Below are 18,431 nucleotides of genomic sequence, written 5' to 3' on the forward strand. Positions count from 1 at the left end.
TTTGGAATCTGGAATTTGGAGTTTGGAATTTGGAATTTGCATTTTGAAATTTAAAATTTGAGATTTGATATTTTATATTCGAAATCTCAAATTTCGAATTTCACATTTCGATGCGCAAATTAGCAAATTCCGCATTTCTAATTTCCATTTTCCATTTCCAATTATTCATTTCTCATTTCCCATTTCTCATTTTCCATTTCCCATTTTCCATGTCTCATTTCCCACTTCCCATTTCTTCTTTCCTATTTTCCATTTCTCATTTCAATTTCGAATGTTAAATTTCACATTCCAATTCGCAAAATTGTAGATTTGAATTTACAGATTCGGAATCTAATATCCGGATTCTAAAACCCGAACTTCAAAAGCTGAATTCGAAGTTTGCAGTTTGTTAAAGTCTGAGGTTCGAAATTCGTATTCGAAAACCGATCTTCGAAATCCAAAATTCGATAATCGAAAACCGAATTTCGATGTCCCAAATCTGAGATTCGAAATCTGAAATGCAAAATTCTAAATTCGCAGTCCAAAATCCGAAATCATAATTCCGGTATCCGAGAGCCGAGAGCTGATCTCCGTAATTCGATTTCATAAATATTATTTAAAATCGGAAATCCGAACTCAAAATCAGAATTACTAAATTCGAAATGTGAAATTCGATATTCGAGCTTCGAAACTCTATATTCGAAATTCGAAATTCGTATAACAGAATCCGAAATTCGATATCATAAACCCGAATGTTAAAATCCTTAATCTGAAATCCAGTTATCAAAATCCAAAACTCGGATTCCGACAACCGATAGCTGATATCCGGAATCCGATGTCCAAAATTCGGAATACGTGGGTCATAATCCAACAGCCGGAAGTCGAAATCCGAAATTCGAAATCCGAAGTCTTTTTATTAAACCAAAGCTGTTAAAATATTCTTTTTTGGTTTCTAAACATAGGCTCATAACCATTTCTGATCATTTGAAACAAATTTTCTTTACCCCTTACCAATGCAAAATTTTAAAAATATTAGCTTGTTTTAGTTTTCATAGATTGGATCTTAAAGACCCAAAATATTAAAAACTAAAAAAATTATAAAAATATCCTTAAGAAAGGATTTACTCGAACCCATGTGAATTATCAAGATAAAAAAATGCAGTAAATTAATAAAGTAATCAAATATGACTTTCTTCATAAGACAAAACCTCTCATTCCACAATCATTAAGGATAGATAAAGCTACCTTTCCTAGGTTTTCTCAACAGTGTTCGAATGGCAAGAATCCTTCTTTCGTGACCATATAACTTGGATATACCTATTCTCAGACAACACTGTGTATTTATGACAATCAATCTCTCACGTGTCAGTACTGTAAACAATCGGAACAGTACGGGAAGCTCAGAGCACGAGACCTAAGATAAAAATACATATCAAAGCACGAACAAATACAGAAACTTTAGCAGCTTCATTTAAATCACAATCTATTGACTACCCGGAAACAGCGAAACCAACAGCGAATACAAAATTAACGACGACTAAATTCAGTGCATTTAAGGCAACAATCAGCTCTTCCGAAGGCAAGTCACAAAACAATGAGGATAGATTTACGACCATAATTCATAAATCGTAAAAACTAATTAAAGTAATATCCAAGATAGCAGCAGTGAAGATAGTGTGGACGACAGTGACTATCAAGTAAGAAAACGGTTACTGGCAGTATAAGTGATGCTTGTGTTAGAAAATTAGGGATAAATCATTTTTTTGTTATTTCGATTGTTGGCATCCAAACCAAGAATTTATTAACTGCCCCAGGATTAAGGCATTCATTTTTTTTACTCTGCTCGGCAAATGATTCTATCAAACTCCGATTAGTGCCCTAAATGTTATGTTATTCGTTCGTTCCCGTACTGAATGGAAAACGTGCATAGAATTTGACTAAACCTCGTGAAATACTTCCGCCAACAGCTGATATGACTTTGACTGCATGCGCCAACGCTCATATCACCCAAAAGACGCCTTAGAATAACCCATTCAGAAACCGAAGCCAGGGGAACATAATCCACCTCACTGTTCGCAGTTCGCGAAACCCTTCCCATTTCCATCGACATCCGGCCACGTGTGTTCCCGCAAAGACCCCTAAACAGCACGTGTTCTAAATTCACAAATCACAACAAGGTTCTCGACTGCTCACAAACCGCGACGACGGCTCCAGCACAGAGAGAACGCGGGCTCAAATTACTGTGTTTAGTGGAGAAGAATAGTTCCCGAGTTTCACCGCGGCAAGCTGCACATTTCCAGCCATTTTCTCCGGGTTGCCTACTAAATAACTACGCAGAGGCGCAGTTCTAGCTGTGCGGCGCGCCATGAGCACACACACGACGAATTGTTAGGAGTGTTGCTTTCTCGTCCGCGACTGCCGGGGACCGGAAGGACCCGTCGTTTTTATGATTGTTTTTATTCATTTCGAGAACGTTACGAACCGTAGAAGATTGAGTTGGCACTCGGTCGGTCCGGACCGACAACGGCGGCGGCGGTGATGGTGGTGGTGGTTTGTTTTAAAATCTGATTACGAGCTGACGTAAATCTAGGCCCATTCCGGGCAGGCGGGTTGGTACTGGAAGGGTTATCCGCAGCCATCCGGAATAATTGTTGATGTGCACGATTTGGCAGATGGTGCATGTGCTGCTTGATGATGGTACGTGCCACGGTTTCCGTCATAACGTTGCGGGGTAATGATTCGCGTGCCACCGAAAAGCGCCACTCTTTCGGTACCTATACACCACAAATACAGAATACGCAAATAGAACCATTGTTGGTACCGTAGACGAGAGATCAGATTAGAGAGAGGGACAGGCTGACATTAGACCGTGGCCAAATTTGAACAACAATGCGAGGTTGATGTCTAATTTGGTTACGGTGTCATTCCTCGGTTTGTTTCGAAGTGGTTGTTTAGCAGCATTTCGTCAGAGGAGCGAGCTTTTCCTAAAATATGATCCACATGGTTAGCAGTAAATTGAATTGTTCAACTCTAAAGGTTGATGAGAAATCACGTTTTTCAGGATAACAGATAGTCTGATTTTCAATTAAAGCTATTTTCAGCCAACCTCTGCCTAAATCGTCAGATCAACGCCTCGGCGACGTCCTCTGTTACGTCGGCATGACGAAAACCTTCCACATTTTCTCAGTGTTTAGGCACTTCCCGCACAATTCCACAATCGTCGCCTACTACCCGCCAATAAATTACTCCGCTGGTGTAGCGTCGAATGGCGAAATCGCTCACATTTCCCACGACAGTCGGTATACGTACGGCGCGCGGGTGGAAACCATTCCATCAACTAGCCTTTTTTACGGCGTTGAAAAGCGCACCAATTGCAATAATGGTAACAATACATACTGCCTTTAGTTGCTGGTAACTAAAACAATGACGTTATAGCGTGAGCTGGTGAGATGAATTAAAAGCGATCTCGAGCGATTTTCTCGCGCTTTCTCCTCCGAGCCAATTCAATGGGCTTGCCTATTCACAGGAGATTCTTCGGTGGTGCTGCGATAGCTATCGCTTTTCATCTCGAAGATCCGTGCCAAGGTGAATCTGCAAACACCTGGCGGGATGGGTGTGTGTGTGTTTGTGGAAACGATTGGAGCGGGGAAATTAATTGCACGCAAATGAAAGTGAGTTTGAATTGATTCATTCATGGAGATTAGATAATCAGCACGGTTTCCGCGATGGACTTTCTCATCTTTGGTACCGACGATGCCAACCCGCCCTATGGCCGCACAAGCTGAAACCGATTCAAACAGCACCAATTTGTCAATTTGCAGGTTCCACCCCCGTTTGTTTGTCTACCAAGTTTATCGATGACAACAGCGAGCAATTTCTACCACCGGGAAAGTTTCGTCCGAAATTTGCTAATCAACCGGGTGCTCTTTAGTTTCGAAACCACTAATTACCTTTCATCGTTCGTCAGCTGGCAGTCAAACAACGTTTAAAGTTCAGGCTCTAGACGGCCACTTTCTTCGTGTTGCCTATTACATAGCACTGCGTGACCCGGCGTCTGAAAGAAGAAAAAAACGCGGATTGTCGTAGCTCGCACCTGCTGGCTGTTATCAAACAGCGATTAAGTCCCGTACCACCTGGGTACAACCCGATGGATACATTACAGTAATGGTGGTTCGGTGTGCGGTCAATTATCTGTGATCGGGCAGCTGACGGTTTATTCGAAGTTGATTCAAAAATAACTACGAGTAAAAAAGGCAAAATTTGTCACTTTAAGATTTCAAGATATTGAATCAAAATTAGCTTATAGGACAATGCAAGAGAAATCGGAAAATGCATTTTGTAGACCCATAACACCCTGACCAAGATCATCATACATACAGTCGTGGCTTATTCGATATAGGCCTACAGTTATGCAAAATTTTAGCTTCTGAATATATCTACCCTGAAACTTGACGAGTATCAAAATAGCACCATCTCCATAAAATCAGGCGGTAATAACGGGGTCAAATGACAGAGTTATCAGTGGAATGAAGGAATTAAATGGAGTTTGTATTTGAGTCGACACTGAGTCAGCTTCTAACTCCAAACCTGTCAAAATATATGAACTGACAGTGGTTGGGGTTTAAATATAATTTCAGGTTCAAGCTAAAACGGCATAAGTAAATACAAAACGCGATGGTAACTAAAGTTGTTGTTTGTCTCCGAAACACTCAGAAGTGTTGGTAGATAGAACACCTACGAGTGACGTCTAGTTTGAATGATATATATTGTAACATGAGCGCAAATTTGAAACGATAACCAACTTACATTACAGCTAATATAATGAGAGGTTCACCTAAGGGAAACGGAGAATTTAAGCGGAGTGAAAACTGTTTAAGTTTATGTAAGAATTAAGTCACATTATTCGCTGTGTGCCGACATAATTAGTTTGTTGCTTTTATCTATAGAAGAACGAACACCGATTTGGTAAGTAATCATTTTAATTCGTTTCAAATGAAATTATATATGAATTTCTGACGATGCGCTAGGTAGCAGTCAGAGCCGAATGGGTAGTAAGATAAGCATAGAGTGTGGGTCTATTACTAGAGATTTGTCGCCTTTTCATAAGCTTACAAAACAATCGCTTAAAATCACTGCGTTTGTGCGAATGAAATCCTCATACATAGAGAAGTTCAAACGTGCGCATTTAAGGGTGTACGGAATTAAATGCAATCACAAGAAAGCGTTCGTCAAAATTTACCATCATTTTAAAAATTTTCAAGGAATGAAATAAAGCATATTATTGATTTGTTTTCCGTGCTCGTTTTATTCAATTTCGTGTAGTAAGCATAGCCTTCCTCTTAACACTGCTCATAAGGTCTTGTACAACGTTTGAGCCAACTTGTTTTTGTATGGAGATGCATTTTGTCCTCATTTCTGCTTTTCATTTCACTTCCTTAGGTTGATTCTGCAGGGCCTTCTTCACGATGGCCCGTCTTTTTCAATTGGCAATTTTGGTTCTAAATTGATCTTCTCAGTCCTATACCACTCCAAAACATTTTTCGAGTAATGGCATGAAGTTAAATTCGGCCAGAAAAGCGTAGAGCCATCGTGAGATCTCAGAAGTGGAAGTGTATAATTTTGGTCGCATTTTTCCAAGTACACTTTCCCAATGAGCGTTCCGGTTATCACGAACGCTTTCCACACGATCGAATTGCCTGCCAAATCAATTTTTTTACCAAACTTAGACATCTGCTGCTTTTCAGCTTTGTCAGTAATATCGAGCTATAAAGAAAAGGAAGCTGCTGGACGACGCATAAGCCTCGTCATCAATAACGAGACGATACGATTTCATCAACAGTTGAGTGAAGAGCGGCAGTGCACATGATCTCCCCACAGTGATTTGGCTTCTTTTGAATAGTGTAAATGCAGTTTCTGCACCACATTTCTCACTGAACCATTGGGATTCCTATTGAAAGCTTGAACAACCCGCTTGAGATTCTTCCACAGTACGGAGATCTATTTCAAGGACTTTTTGCTTCGTATCGACGGTCATTACATTCGGTTCGTTACATCGTTTCAAAACACGACTAACCTTAGATTTATACCATTCCCGGCTTCTTACTAATGGTATAGTGAAAAATATCCAGAGTTCCCAGGTACGTCAGTACGTCACAATCGTCAGCGACACTTACACAATGTAAACAATACACATTTAGCTAAACGCACCTGAAATTTCAGTAGATAATGTCTAATAGAAAAAAAGTTACAGAAATTTGAAAGTGATTCAGTAACAATCAGCGTGCCTTTTCGTTGCAAGCTTATTCCGGAAAATGCTCTTTTAGAGAAATTAAAAACGAAAATTATTACTGGAATATGACTAGAGACGAGTTGCAGATTTTTATTGTTGTATAAAAAGATTTTTAAAAATTGGAGTACTCCCTTAAGGGAACTTGAGGTGCTAACCGACTTAAATATGTTATCAAGTTTTATGAAACTCTCCTGAATACACGAAAACGCCATCGAAATCCAATATATGATTTTGAGCGTGGTAGTCGTGACTGCTTCTTGCTTCAGTGAGTTCGGGTTCTATCCCAGGTCGTTGCAATTTTCTCAGGTTAAAAATCTCTACTCACGTTAGCCTTTGGTCCTAGTTAATCCAATCTTTTGGGTACAGATGGTGGAGTCGTTCCTATTTCCAATTCCTTCATTTCTGTTTCTGTTTTTTTGTCCCTTTGAAAAACGACTTTCTATTGCTAAAATTCTCAAACGGAAAAAAGCGCTGACCCAACGATATTCGACTGTGACCGAAACATCACAGATTTGTCCTAATAAGCCCTTCTTGGTGACCAATTTAAAATACTAGCGACGACTCATTCTCAAAGGCGTACCGCGTACAAGTACCCACAGAAAAAGTTGAGATCGACGACGTGGTCACCGAGACGAGTTTGATTTATCTGTCAGAGTTCTTGCTAAATATACCAATGTTGATTAAAAAATCATGGTTTTTGCCAGTACACCATTGAGGGCTTCAGTACCGATAGAATGGTTGGTTCTAGAAACCTACAACAAGCCATAGAGCACAGTAATAATGTTCATATGAAAGGCTTTCAACATTCCGCTGTCAAATGTTGGTATAGGAAAGTGTCAGCATTTAGGTGAACAATGTCCAAAAACAGAAATTCGAGCCATGAAATATTAATGTTCGTGAATATGAGCCAGCACCAGAACTAGCAGCCCTGTTATTAGATATACTCGGGACCATAGTTACAAATATTCGAAGTTTATTAAATGAAATTCTACAATATTCATTCGTTCTCATCCTACACGCTCGTTGAAAACTACTTAAAATTTGAGTTCAGGTCACTCAATTTTAAAAATATATCAAAAAATAAGTTTTAATTTGATTAGAGTAAACTCAACTGGTGAGTAACCATTGGATTTTTAAACGTTTGGTTGAAAAAGATGTTATCCTCAAGAAAAAGTGCGTGGAGTTTGACGTCGATTAAAACCATGACAAAAGATCCAGCCTCGGACCTAGTAGTTGTAGAGTCGATGCGGAACATTCAGAAAACTAAAAAGAAGGTTTCTCTGAGTTGTTGTTGTTTCTATTCAAATCTAACTTCCTTTCTTGTTTTTATAGTTTCTGCCATTACTAGGACCCGAAAAGAAATGTACAACAGTATTACAGCATTTTTTATTGTTACATTACAACGAAAAACAATGTTATTCTGGAAAATTTACAAAGAAAAATATAATCACATTTGTTGTTTCTACATCCAATTTCATTGGAAACCCGATTTTTACCTGAAAAAAGGGGGGTCGTTAAGGGATGTAACAATGAAAAAAATGATCTTTTCCCATACATTCTGAAATCAAAAACATCGATTTACATTGTTTTTCCGTTGTAGATTTTGGAGGCATGAAGGACTGCATCATAAGTATATTGATGTTACAACAAAAGTTGTTGTTAACAAATAAAACTGTTGTAAATTCAACGTTTCTATGATCAATTTCGATATTACTTTCTGTTCGAGGAGGTACCGATTGGCATGAAAGAGATATCCAGAAACGTCGTCGGATTATATTTCCGGATATCGCTGGCGCCTGGAGGTACAAGTAAATGATAATTGAAGTACCGATGACATTCTTTATAATGATATTAAAAATATTGAATGATTATCTTTCGCGTTTGCTTGTGGAGTAAAATCAAATATTTTAAATTAACAATATGGTCCACTCCTCTGTTTCACAACAGACATCACACTAGCGCCGCGGTGACACAAAAGATCACTAGTACACTACAAATTTTGTGATATGCAAATGACAGATCTTCACGCTGCAAATAGTACAAGGTGGAAACTACCCATAAAAGCATAAGAGTCCCATATAGATTTTTGTCGAAAATGTAGTTATCTGCTGGATTGTACTCACACTATGCACAAATAAGATTACCAGGTTTGTTTTGAAAATATAAAAAAAATACCAAAACATGGTTGTCCCATCCATAAGGCTCAATGAAAATATAAATCTTGAACAGCGTTTTTCTCGGCTTGCTGTTTTTCAATATGGGACTCTTATGCTTTTATGGGCAGTGTAGTAAGGTCTGAATTTTAGTGTAGTCGTTTATATTGTCTTGACTGGTTGCTATGATTACTGGTGCTACGTCCGCAATTTTTTGTATAACATGTCATTAATGCACAATATTGAAAGTTGATTGAATTCATTTTATACACAAAATTTAAGAAAAACGATGGGTAGACCGAAATGTGCGGTATCTGGTTGTTCCAGCTCCGGAAATGCCCCGTCATCTTTATCATTCTTCCGGATAATTACTGTAAATAGGTAATTTATAGTAGAAAACCATTTATTATAGAGAACCATTAACATTTTTGAAATACAGAGGAGTAGAGGCCTGGGTATGATTTTACAGCAATCCTTCTCTCAGCAAAAATAGCGTTGTTTGCTCCTTGCATTTCCGGGATTCAGTGTTTCTTAATTCACAAAATAAATCACAAGAGTAAGCGTTAATTCAAATTGATTTCACGAATTTGCATTAAAAAATTTTAATCGTAGGTTATATCTCCATGTTCACCCATCTCTTTTTCCCGGTCAGAAACACCTTCTGCACCCGAATGTGCAATAAATGATGTTCACATTATGGAAGATGAGAATAGCATCTGTTTCGTCAACTCAAAGAGAACCGTCAAGAAGAAATCACTCTTGTTTTCCTCCCAATTTGCCGTGTAAACGATTTGTTTTCCTCCCTATTCAAACGTCAAAATGGCACGCAGCTGGATAAGTCTATGTGTTTTGACAGCTCGCAGTTTTCAGTAGCAGTTTTATTTCTCGCGTTTTGAAAGTGCGGAGTTCTGGTTGGTGGGAAAAAACAGAAAACTGCGCAATTTTAAAAATCTGTGCAGCACATTGAAAATCTGTGTAACACAGAATCTATGCACCTGGCATCCCTGCAATCGATTTTATTTTGACAGTTAATTTCACAGTACACGCTAAACGAAGGTAAGCTAAAAATGATTGATTAGAATGCTTTTTCGTCGTGAGATGGCGTACGTTTTGTGTCTTCCTCGATTCGTATGAGATTTGCAAGAGCGGCCTATATTGTTATTTATAATATTTGGTAAAATGTATTCAAATTTGACATTTGCATCCCAAACTCAAAACTGTGTTAACGAGACAAACTCTTTTTTGACTACGTGTACCTAGGGATAATTTTCTATTTTCGCCGAAATAAACAAAAGTGTCAAAATATACACTCATTTACGCAGAAACCCGACAGCGAAGTAGGATACACGCATAAGAAAAACTACCTAAAATTGAGTTCTTTTGATTCAATCTTGTGAAATGTTGGTATTATTTCCTGTGATATGTGGTCGTGTGCTTAATTCATCGGTTAACATAAAGACACTGAATCTACCTTCCAATGCTCAATACAATTCTTCAAAAATATTTACAATAGTCCAATTGCGTGAAAAGTGTAACCAAAGACAGTCTAAATTGATAAGTTTTATCAGTTTTCAATAATATTGCAACATAATGAAGATATATGAAAAAATCATTTTCCGTCGTCAACGTAAATTGTTCCTGGCAGCACTGCTCCATCGGAATTCAATCAGACTGATGTGGTTTTCGTTTGAAGCGAAACTGAGTCAGTTCCTAACCCCAACTGCTGTCAAAATGTATGAACTGACAGCAGTTGGGGTTAGAACCTGACTCAGTTTCAGGTTCAAGCGAAATCGCCATGAATGTGACAGACAACAGTCACGTTTATTAGCCTTACTAGTTTTTGTGAGCAAATCTCGCCTCAATCAAAAGTTAGAACTGTTTAAAAACATTGTTGTCCACAAACAACATGGGCATGAAGGGGTTAACTAATCAAAAGCAGAATGTACAGAAAGGTTGAAAAACAGTGCTGCTGGATCTGAACTGGATGCTTTTCATACACATCAACATTTCATTCAAGTCTTCAATGACGATGTAGCTGCGTAATTTTTAAATGCAGCTAGTTTTTCGAATTCGTGGTTTTGGTGCGATTTTTGAGGTTATGTTCAACTATTGTGAAAAGCATTCAAAAGAATCTGGCAACTATTGTCGCTTGTTGTGTTCAGATATACAGCAGAACCAGTATTGTGTACTATAAATTCAAACATTAAAAAACAAATTTTAATTGAGTACTTTAAAATAACTAGTACATTTTCTTACTAATCAGTTTTTAATATTGTTGAATCTGAAAACAACAAAACAACAATTAATTGATGAATAGGTTATTGTTAATGAACACGACTGCAAGAAAGGCCCGCCAAAACGTTTTCAAATCTGTTTAAATGTGTATTGTGTATTGAAAATCTGTATTAAATCTTTATTCTGTATCAGGTCTGTAACTGCGGATAGAAATCTAACGGTACGGTACGGTGCAGAAAGTCAGAATCAAGCAATCAGGAGCTGGAGCATTCTGACGTAAAATTGTAACAAAACGACCCCCTCCCTATTGTCATGCCTTGTCTTAGGCCCTTTTCAAAAGCCGCACGAGATAATATTGTACTGCGAGACTATTTTTTCGCAGGACGATTTTTTCGCGAGATATTATGCCTGAATACGAGAGTGTTCCGCGAATCGCGCAACATCTAGTACTTTAATTTAAGGTGGACGTGTTTTGTTCACAAGTTGACGATGCACTTTCATACGGAACAAATAAACACGCAAACAAACGATCAGCTAATCTGTCTCATTAAATCTCCACAATGATCTCTGTCTCTCTCTCGCTCATTTCCAGCACCGGAAGCTGGAACTTTCGATTTTCAACAGTAGAAAAAAATCAACAACATCGCACTACTTTGCCCGCGAGGTATTTAGGCCATCGCATCATCGCAAAACCTTGGGATCCATCTAATACCAACTCGGTAGCCTGGGAAAACTGCACTTGCCTGATCGGAGGCGGACTACGGGCGAGTAAATCGCGATAACAGACCATGCTAGGCCATCTATGTGGGACGCACACAACAGAAGAAAATTGCAACACAAAACCCCCCAACAAACTGTGGGCGGCGAAACGAAAGATGAAAAAACGCAATCTCCGAGTGAGATTTAATTAGTAATATTTTGCAATTATGCGGTCGGAGCTGAGTCGTGCTTAACATGCTTGCGGTTAAGCGTAATGGAGTCGAACCTCAACGGGGGAAGCTGGAGCAGTTTCGAGCCGGCTCCGAGCGTGTAACAACGCCATGGAAGGTTTTGAATTGAAATCAGCTACGACGAAAACAAAAGAGTGACTGTAGCACTATGAAATGGCGCCATACTGTTTTGTGAAACCATACAGAGTTCTATGCAAAACGCTGACTGGTTGGAGTGTATTTTGTTGAGGGTGATTTGAAATAGTTTCCTACTTTGTATCGGCATTTTGAACCACCCTAGTTTGAACAGCGAGAAACCATTGGCATGCTGCGATGTTAATGTGCTCATAGCACAACAAACATAACCTATAACTGTTACGTGCGTACGGTTGTGGCACAGAAAAATGGCCACCTTTGCTGCTCTCTTCCCAGAACGATTCGTGCGTCCGTCAGGCAGTCACTCATTTTCAATTGTTCCCCCGTTCCGAGCAGCAAAGAATGTAGCGACTTTGGAATGCATAATTAAATTTTACTATATACCTACATATTGCTGATTGCTGGAAATGGCAGGGAAAATTCTCTATTACATCGAAACAATAGGTAACTAACTACTGATGATAGATTTTTTTGCTACTGTCAGTTGTGAAGTTAAATCAACTCCAAAAAAAACAAGTCATCAACCGGTGAAGATGCTTTCAAATTTACTTAAAAGCCTCTAAATTACTGTCGCTTTAATTAAAACTTCATTATGCTGAATAGACAGACAGACCCTTCAAATCAAGTGTTTCGTTGTCTCCGAAAATTGCAATTTTCTGCTGATTGATCCTTCGCCGGCCTACTTCGCCGCAGCGAAAGCCAGAAAGACAGACACTCACCTGCGGTATGGTTTCATTCAAGCTGGAATAACTGGATGCCCGCGAATGGCTGCGGAGTTGATCACCCGGCGGTTCAGGACTTCCGCACAGGGACGAGGCACAGGAGGTTGACGACCGCATCGAGAGCGAATCCGACCGGCCACGCATTGGAGAGATCTGCACGTGTTTCAGCATCTGGAAAGGGTAGAAAGAGAAACGGAATGTCGGTGAGTTTGTGTTGGTTAAGGAAGGGTTAAGGAAAAGATATGAAAAAAAAAATTCGTGGAAAGTGCGACCGTGGTCCGTCTAAAGGACCTGGAGGGCCCATGGCCGCGGTGCGGTGGCATCTGATAATGATAGGTAATTTATTGCTTGCATGAGCTCGCGGTCAATTTTACGGTGTATGCGTCGTGCTTCAGCTGTTCAGAAGCGACGGCATCGTCATTCAGGTGACGTCTCCTCATACAAACACAACGCGGTCCGTCTCGTCGCACAGGGTAATTGACCAATTACACAAAAAAAACCGGATCGTTTCCCGCTATCTTGCATACTCGAACCTACTCTATGCGGCTCATTCACCGATCCACGACGGAGCGCCCTGGTTTCATATAGTCCCAAAGTGACCGGCAGCTGCAACCTCGAGCGATGCTGCTGGTGTACAATATGGTCGCTGGATCATCGCTAACTTACGATGGCATCAATTAGCTCACAATGCCAACCGACGACCCGGGTCCGATGTTTGGCGTGAACTTTAAATTGAAATTAAAATTCCTCCATTCAAGCTGACTTCCTCGAGTGGAGAGCTAGCTACACGCTTTCGAGAGCACCCCATCCTCAAGTCCTCTCCAGTCGAGAGATCACTTGTAGTAACAGCTTCGCTAGCACCTTCCCAGGCCCCACTCAAAATCTCATCTCGTCTCGAGCGACTCGAGACAGTCAGCAAACCATCCGGTCGGTTGAGAACGTTTTAAGCGGGCGGAGACAGAACACCCGGCAGCTATTAGGCAAAACGGAGCACAAACAAGCACTGGTCGATGAGTGAGTAATTCTACAAACTCCCGAAAGGCTGCAATCGAATAATGAGCTGAAGAAGGTGAACGAGTTATTTTATTTCCAGGCAACTTGATGATAAATTAATTAAATTAGAAGTAAGGGCGAAACCAATTGGCCGTTGGCTGTTGTCCGTCTTTCTGTCAGTCTGTCTGTCTGTCTGTCCCTTCGGACGGTGACTGACTGGTGGATCATATTTAGAGCAGATTTCCGATTCCCACAGTTGGGCGCTTGTTTTTGGCGTGCTTCCTATTTTTTAGGTGTTGGTTGGCAAGGTTGAAAAAGATTCCATTACTAAGACCAAGAATATTGTATGTTTAGTTGAAAACAGAAAGCGTCAGTATAAATAATATCGCAAACCCTGAATAAACTCTAGAATTTCAACTCTCAAAAAATTACTACAGATTTTCTTGCGCACAATCTGGAGTTTTTAATGTAAAATCCCAACTTTACAACGTCGAAATTTCACTCTAGGATTCTCGGAATTATATTGAAGATTCTCGGAATTATATTGAAGTATCGAGCATAAAACCCCGACTTTTTCGAAACTCAGATTTTTTCGAAACTCAGATTTTTTTATTCAAAAATTAGATCACAAATCTAGAATCTTTGTAGGTAATTTAATTAGACACAAACAGTTTCTCCTTCCCAGCACGCGCAATCACAAACTAATTCCCACCGCGCTCCTCTAGGTCAGCGGGAAGGTGATTGAACCAAGTCCAAGAATTCTACGCAAATCAACGTCGTCGCCTCGCCAAACAGCCACCGCGTAGTACGGGCAATGGGAATGGGAAAGTCCATAAAGATTACCACCACTGTGAGAAACGGATGCTACATCCGCTCCTCCCTGCCCCGAGGAAGAAGGCACCGGTAGAACCTTACCCCGTTAGGCGAAATTCTTTCGCTTCGCCATCGCCGAGGAAAACCACGCTATCTGTCAAAATACAGAGCCCATAATTACCTGGATGGGTTAGCCGTGATGGGATATCTAGTGTCAGAGGCACGTCGCAAGAGAGAAAGAGATCGAGTGCGGCCGCTGAACGGACAATCCAAAAACTAGCCAAAGAAAGAAAAGAAAAAAACCTATTTTAATCCACCTAGCGGTGCAATTGTGCCTTTCTCAATCATGAATCACGAGAATGTGTGCGTTGTTTATACTCATTAAAAACTTTTAAATGCATATATTACATTTTATTATCATACATCACATGACAACTATATACAGGAAAATAAATCATTATTCGAGTTCTAAAATTTTGAAAAAGAAAAAACAGCCACGGTAATATTGAACTGAAAAAAAAGGTGCGAAATCGGCAAAGTCCCAAAAAGTCGATTTTTATAAAAAAAAATTTTTCGAGATAACATTAAATCTCGACGTTTCATGCATTTTAAAGATGTTTGGCATCAAAAATACGAATTCGATTTCTGAAATTTCATGGGGTCCCCCCTTTGAAAAAAAATTTTGAGTTCCGGCTTATATGGGAATTTCATGTGTGACCGGACCGTTCAGTCTATATTTCCGGAACCATACAAGCGATCCGTGCGAAATTTTACAGACATCTGTGGGGATAATATAGCTATCATTTGGGACTAAGTTTGTGAAAATCGGCCCAACCATTTTCGAGAAACTGATATGAGTTTGCTAGTTATGAAAGATGGCCGCTTTTCCCGGGCACTTCTGGAACCGTCTATGGTGGTCAATGTAGTCAACGAAAGTTTGTTTGGCCGTCGGTGACCTAGAACTGCAAAGTTAAGTTATTTGAGAGACATTTTAGCGAAATTTTTACCTTTTTTGCTTCCATCGGGGTATCGGTTTGAATCACAATTTGCTATGTGATCGCACGCCACAACCCGTAACTCCGGAACCGGAAGTCGGTTGGGGATAAAATTTAATAGCCATTTACGGGGACGCAATACCTTTCATTTGAGGTCAAGTTTAGTCGAATCGGTCTAGCCATCTCCGAGAAACCGATGTGACTGTTACTCTGAATTTGGATACTTCCGCCGGGGCTTCCGGAACCGATGATGGTGGCCAATGTAACCAAAGAGACTTTGAATGGCTGTTAATGACCTAGTACTACAAATCGAAGCAGTTGTGGTCACATTTTGGAAAAATTTTCACCATTATACATTCATTGCAGAATTTCTTAAAATCGACGTTTTCTGCGTGATCGTACTCATCACCCTGTAATTCCGGAACCGGAAGTCGGATCCATTAGAAATTCAATAGCAGCCTATGGGAACGTTGCACCTTTCATTTGGGACTAAGTTTGTAAAAATCGGTTCATCCATCTCTGAGAAAAGTGAGTGAGATTGTGTTCGCGTACACACACACAGACGCACATACACACACACATACATACACACACACATACATACACACACACAGACATTTGCCGAACTCGACGAACTGAATCGAATGGTATATGTCACTCGGCCCTGCGGGCCTCCGTTAAAAAGTCGGTTTTCAGAGCAATTGCAATACCTTTCTATTGAGAAAGGCAAAACCTCGAAAGAATGCGGCCTAATCTAGTAGAGGAAGCTATTCGGAATTGTAACGATGATTTTTATTCCGACTTTTATTCGTTCATCTCCGTCGCCTTTGCTCGTGTTTTCCTCTGTCTCACATTTTTCCCGTCTCCGGTTCCTCTAAACTTGCCGGCCTGGTCTGATTGGACCCGTTCACTAATGAAGCTTGACATACATCGGGGCCGGGGTTACCTGCCGACAACGGGCCAGTGATGATTGCCGAGATGAGATTAGAGCCCTCGGTCATCTAATAACAATAATAGCTGGGTTGAAATTCCTTCAAAGGTCGTCGACTAATTCATCTTCCGATCCGATAGGCGTTGTTCCTCTCCGAATGTGTCGTTTTTTGTTAGCGGAGGTGTCTTAAAAACTGGAATGCGACCTGCCTGATGAAACCTGAATGTTCGACAAATGATTGTCAACAGGAATGGGCGGGCTTTGATCACATGCGACTCACGACGGTACCCGGGCGGGGATGAAACAATGTAGGTAACGGAGACCCCTTCGGAAGAAAGCGCCCCGGAAAGCGATGATGGCGAAGTATTTTAATTAATTTTAATGTCGCGTGTTACGTTCGGCTCTTAGGTCGGTGATTTTCTTTGTTTCTTGTGGAAAAAGAATCACACACACACAGTGCGTTTGAGTTTCGTTAAAATACGACTTCCTGGCTGCTGGCGCTAGCGATGTCTTAAACTGACAACCCATCCCTGTACCTTCTGTGCGTTCAAGCACCTCGCGGTTCGCTAAATTTACAGCACACAGGTGTGTCCATCTTTTTGCGGAAAGTTTTTAGAGCTGTTGAAGTTTCGTAGCGTAGTTTCGACCAAAAAATATATAAGTTTTATACTCACTTTAATTTATGTGCGAAAAATTCCTAACTTAGTGCAACTCGCTTTTCTGCTTCGTTCCTGGGACCAGGTCGGACGACGGTTGGTCGTTTGTTTTTTTTTTTTTTGGCAACGCTATACAGTAGGCGACGTCGGATGTTAATAATTCAGAATCACTTGGGGCCACAGAGTCAAACACTGTGAAAAGTGCAACTCACGCTTCAGGGTCGTTCGCCCATTGTTTCAGTTAACGAGCGAGCTGAGAGAATCTACGGGACGGAGTGCTCAGTGGCAACAGTAATTTTTGACGTTTGCATAGATTCGCGCAGGTTTCGAAATACACCGCCACAGCTGACGGAAGCTAGCCAGTGATGTCAACTGTGGGCACCAAGCACGAAACGTACACACGAACGGACAATACACTCGGATGGCGGGGGAAGACAGCAGGGGGAATTCCCAGCATGGGCGCTCACGTACGATGCAATTTGGGAGATAAGACCTCGTCAGCCCAGGCGGATGTTTACTGTAGTATGACAAACAAATAGTATATGCATATCCAAATATACTTAGAGTTTGTGAGTTTACGCAGCTCACCAGAAGCTCGTCAAATCTAAAACATTTGAGTTATATGACTTCCTGACTGGTTAAAAGACAGATTTCCTTCGAAAATATTTGGATGCACAATTTTATCATATCTACTATAGAGTAGAGTAGAGAATGTTAGAAACGATTCAAAGAGTCACAAGAACTTTGCTGTTTAGAAGTAGACGTGAAAGTTTTGGCAACTTCATTCTCGTGCAAGCTTCGGGAATGAACGTTTTTAGCAACCTTAACTTTGTTTCGAATTCGTTTAAAGTTTTATCAAATTGAAAGTAGGACAACAGAGGAATCCATTATGTTATTTCTTGCTTGAGACGAAACTGAGCCAAGGTCTCTCCGCAGCTACTGTCTAACCGTATAAACTGACAGCGGTTACTCGAGAATCGTGACTTACACCTAAAGATGCAGGACTCCAGAATCTTTACACGGCATTGTTCCGATTTAATCTCTGTTGAATATAGAGATACTGAAGTCCCTAGAATCTCATCTACATACATCTCGATTATTGAATTTCATGATTCAAGATCGGAGTACCTGAACTTAAAATTCTAACATATCGAGACGAAACGAGACTCGAGATTTTGGATTGACTGAGCGAAAAATCGAATTATGAAATTATCCAAATCCGAGATTCTTGATTCAAAAGATGAAATTCTAAACTATAATTCTAAAATTGGAATTTATGGAGACTCAAAATTAAAGAGTCGACATTCACAAAACTTATTCATCTCAAATGTGGAGTAAATATGTGGAGAATTCTTCCCTGGATTCTAGAGTGGTGATATTATATTTGAGGTGATATAATAGATTTACAAATGCTATCAAAATTGATCTTTTAAGTCCTTACGATGAGTGCAAATTGATATCATCAACCTTCGAAAATATAGTGACCGTTGGATATTTGTATCTTAGGATTGTTGGGTCTGTGTGTCTTAAGATTTTTGATTTGCAAATGCAACATGTACCTTTGGTTCTTTGGGTCTTTG

The 18,431-nt window shown here is 40.1% G+C and overlaps 1 protein-coding gene across 1 annotated transcript in view; it reads right to left on the bottom strand.

The window, feature by feature from the left end:
- The window catches only part of LOC131681606 (uncharacterized), an 86,097-nt gene that overhangs the window by 17,805 nt on the left and 49,861 nt on the right, over positions 1-18,431 (bottom strand). Inside the window, exon 2 of the mRNA XM_058962497.1 lies at positions 12,461-12,634. Within this exon, the coding sequence (XP_058818480.1) occupies positions 12,461-12,634 (174 nt within the window). The remainder of the gene's footprint in view (positions 1-12,460; positions 12,635-18,431) is intronic.

The sequence above is a fragment of the Topomyia yanbarensis genome, chromosome 2 (genome assembly GCF_030247195.1).
Source record: "Topomyia yanbarensis strain Yona2022 chromosome 2, ASM3024719v1, whole genome shotgun sequence".
NCBI lineage: Eukaryota > Metazoa > Arthropoda > Insecta > Diptera > Culicidae > Topomyia > Topomyia yanbarensis.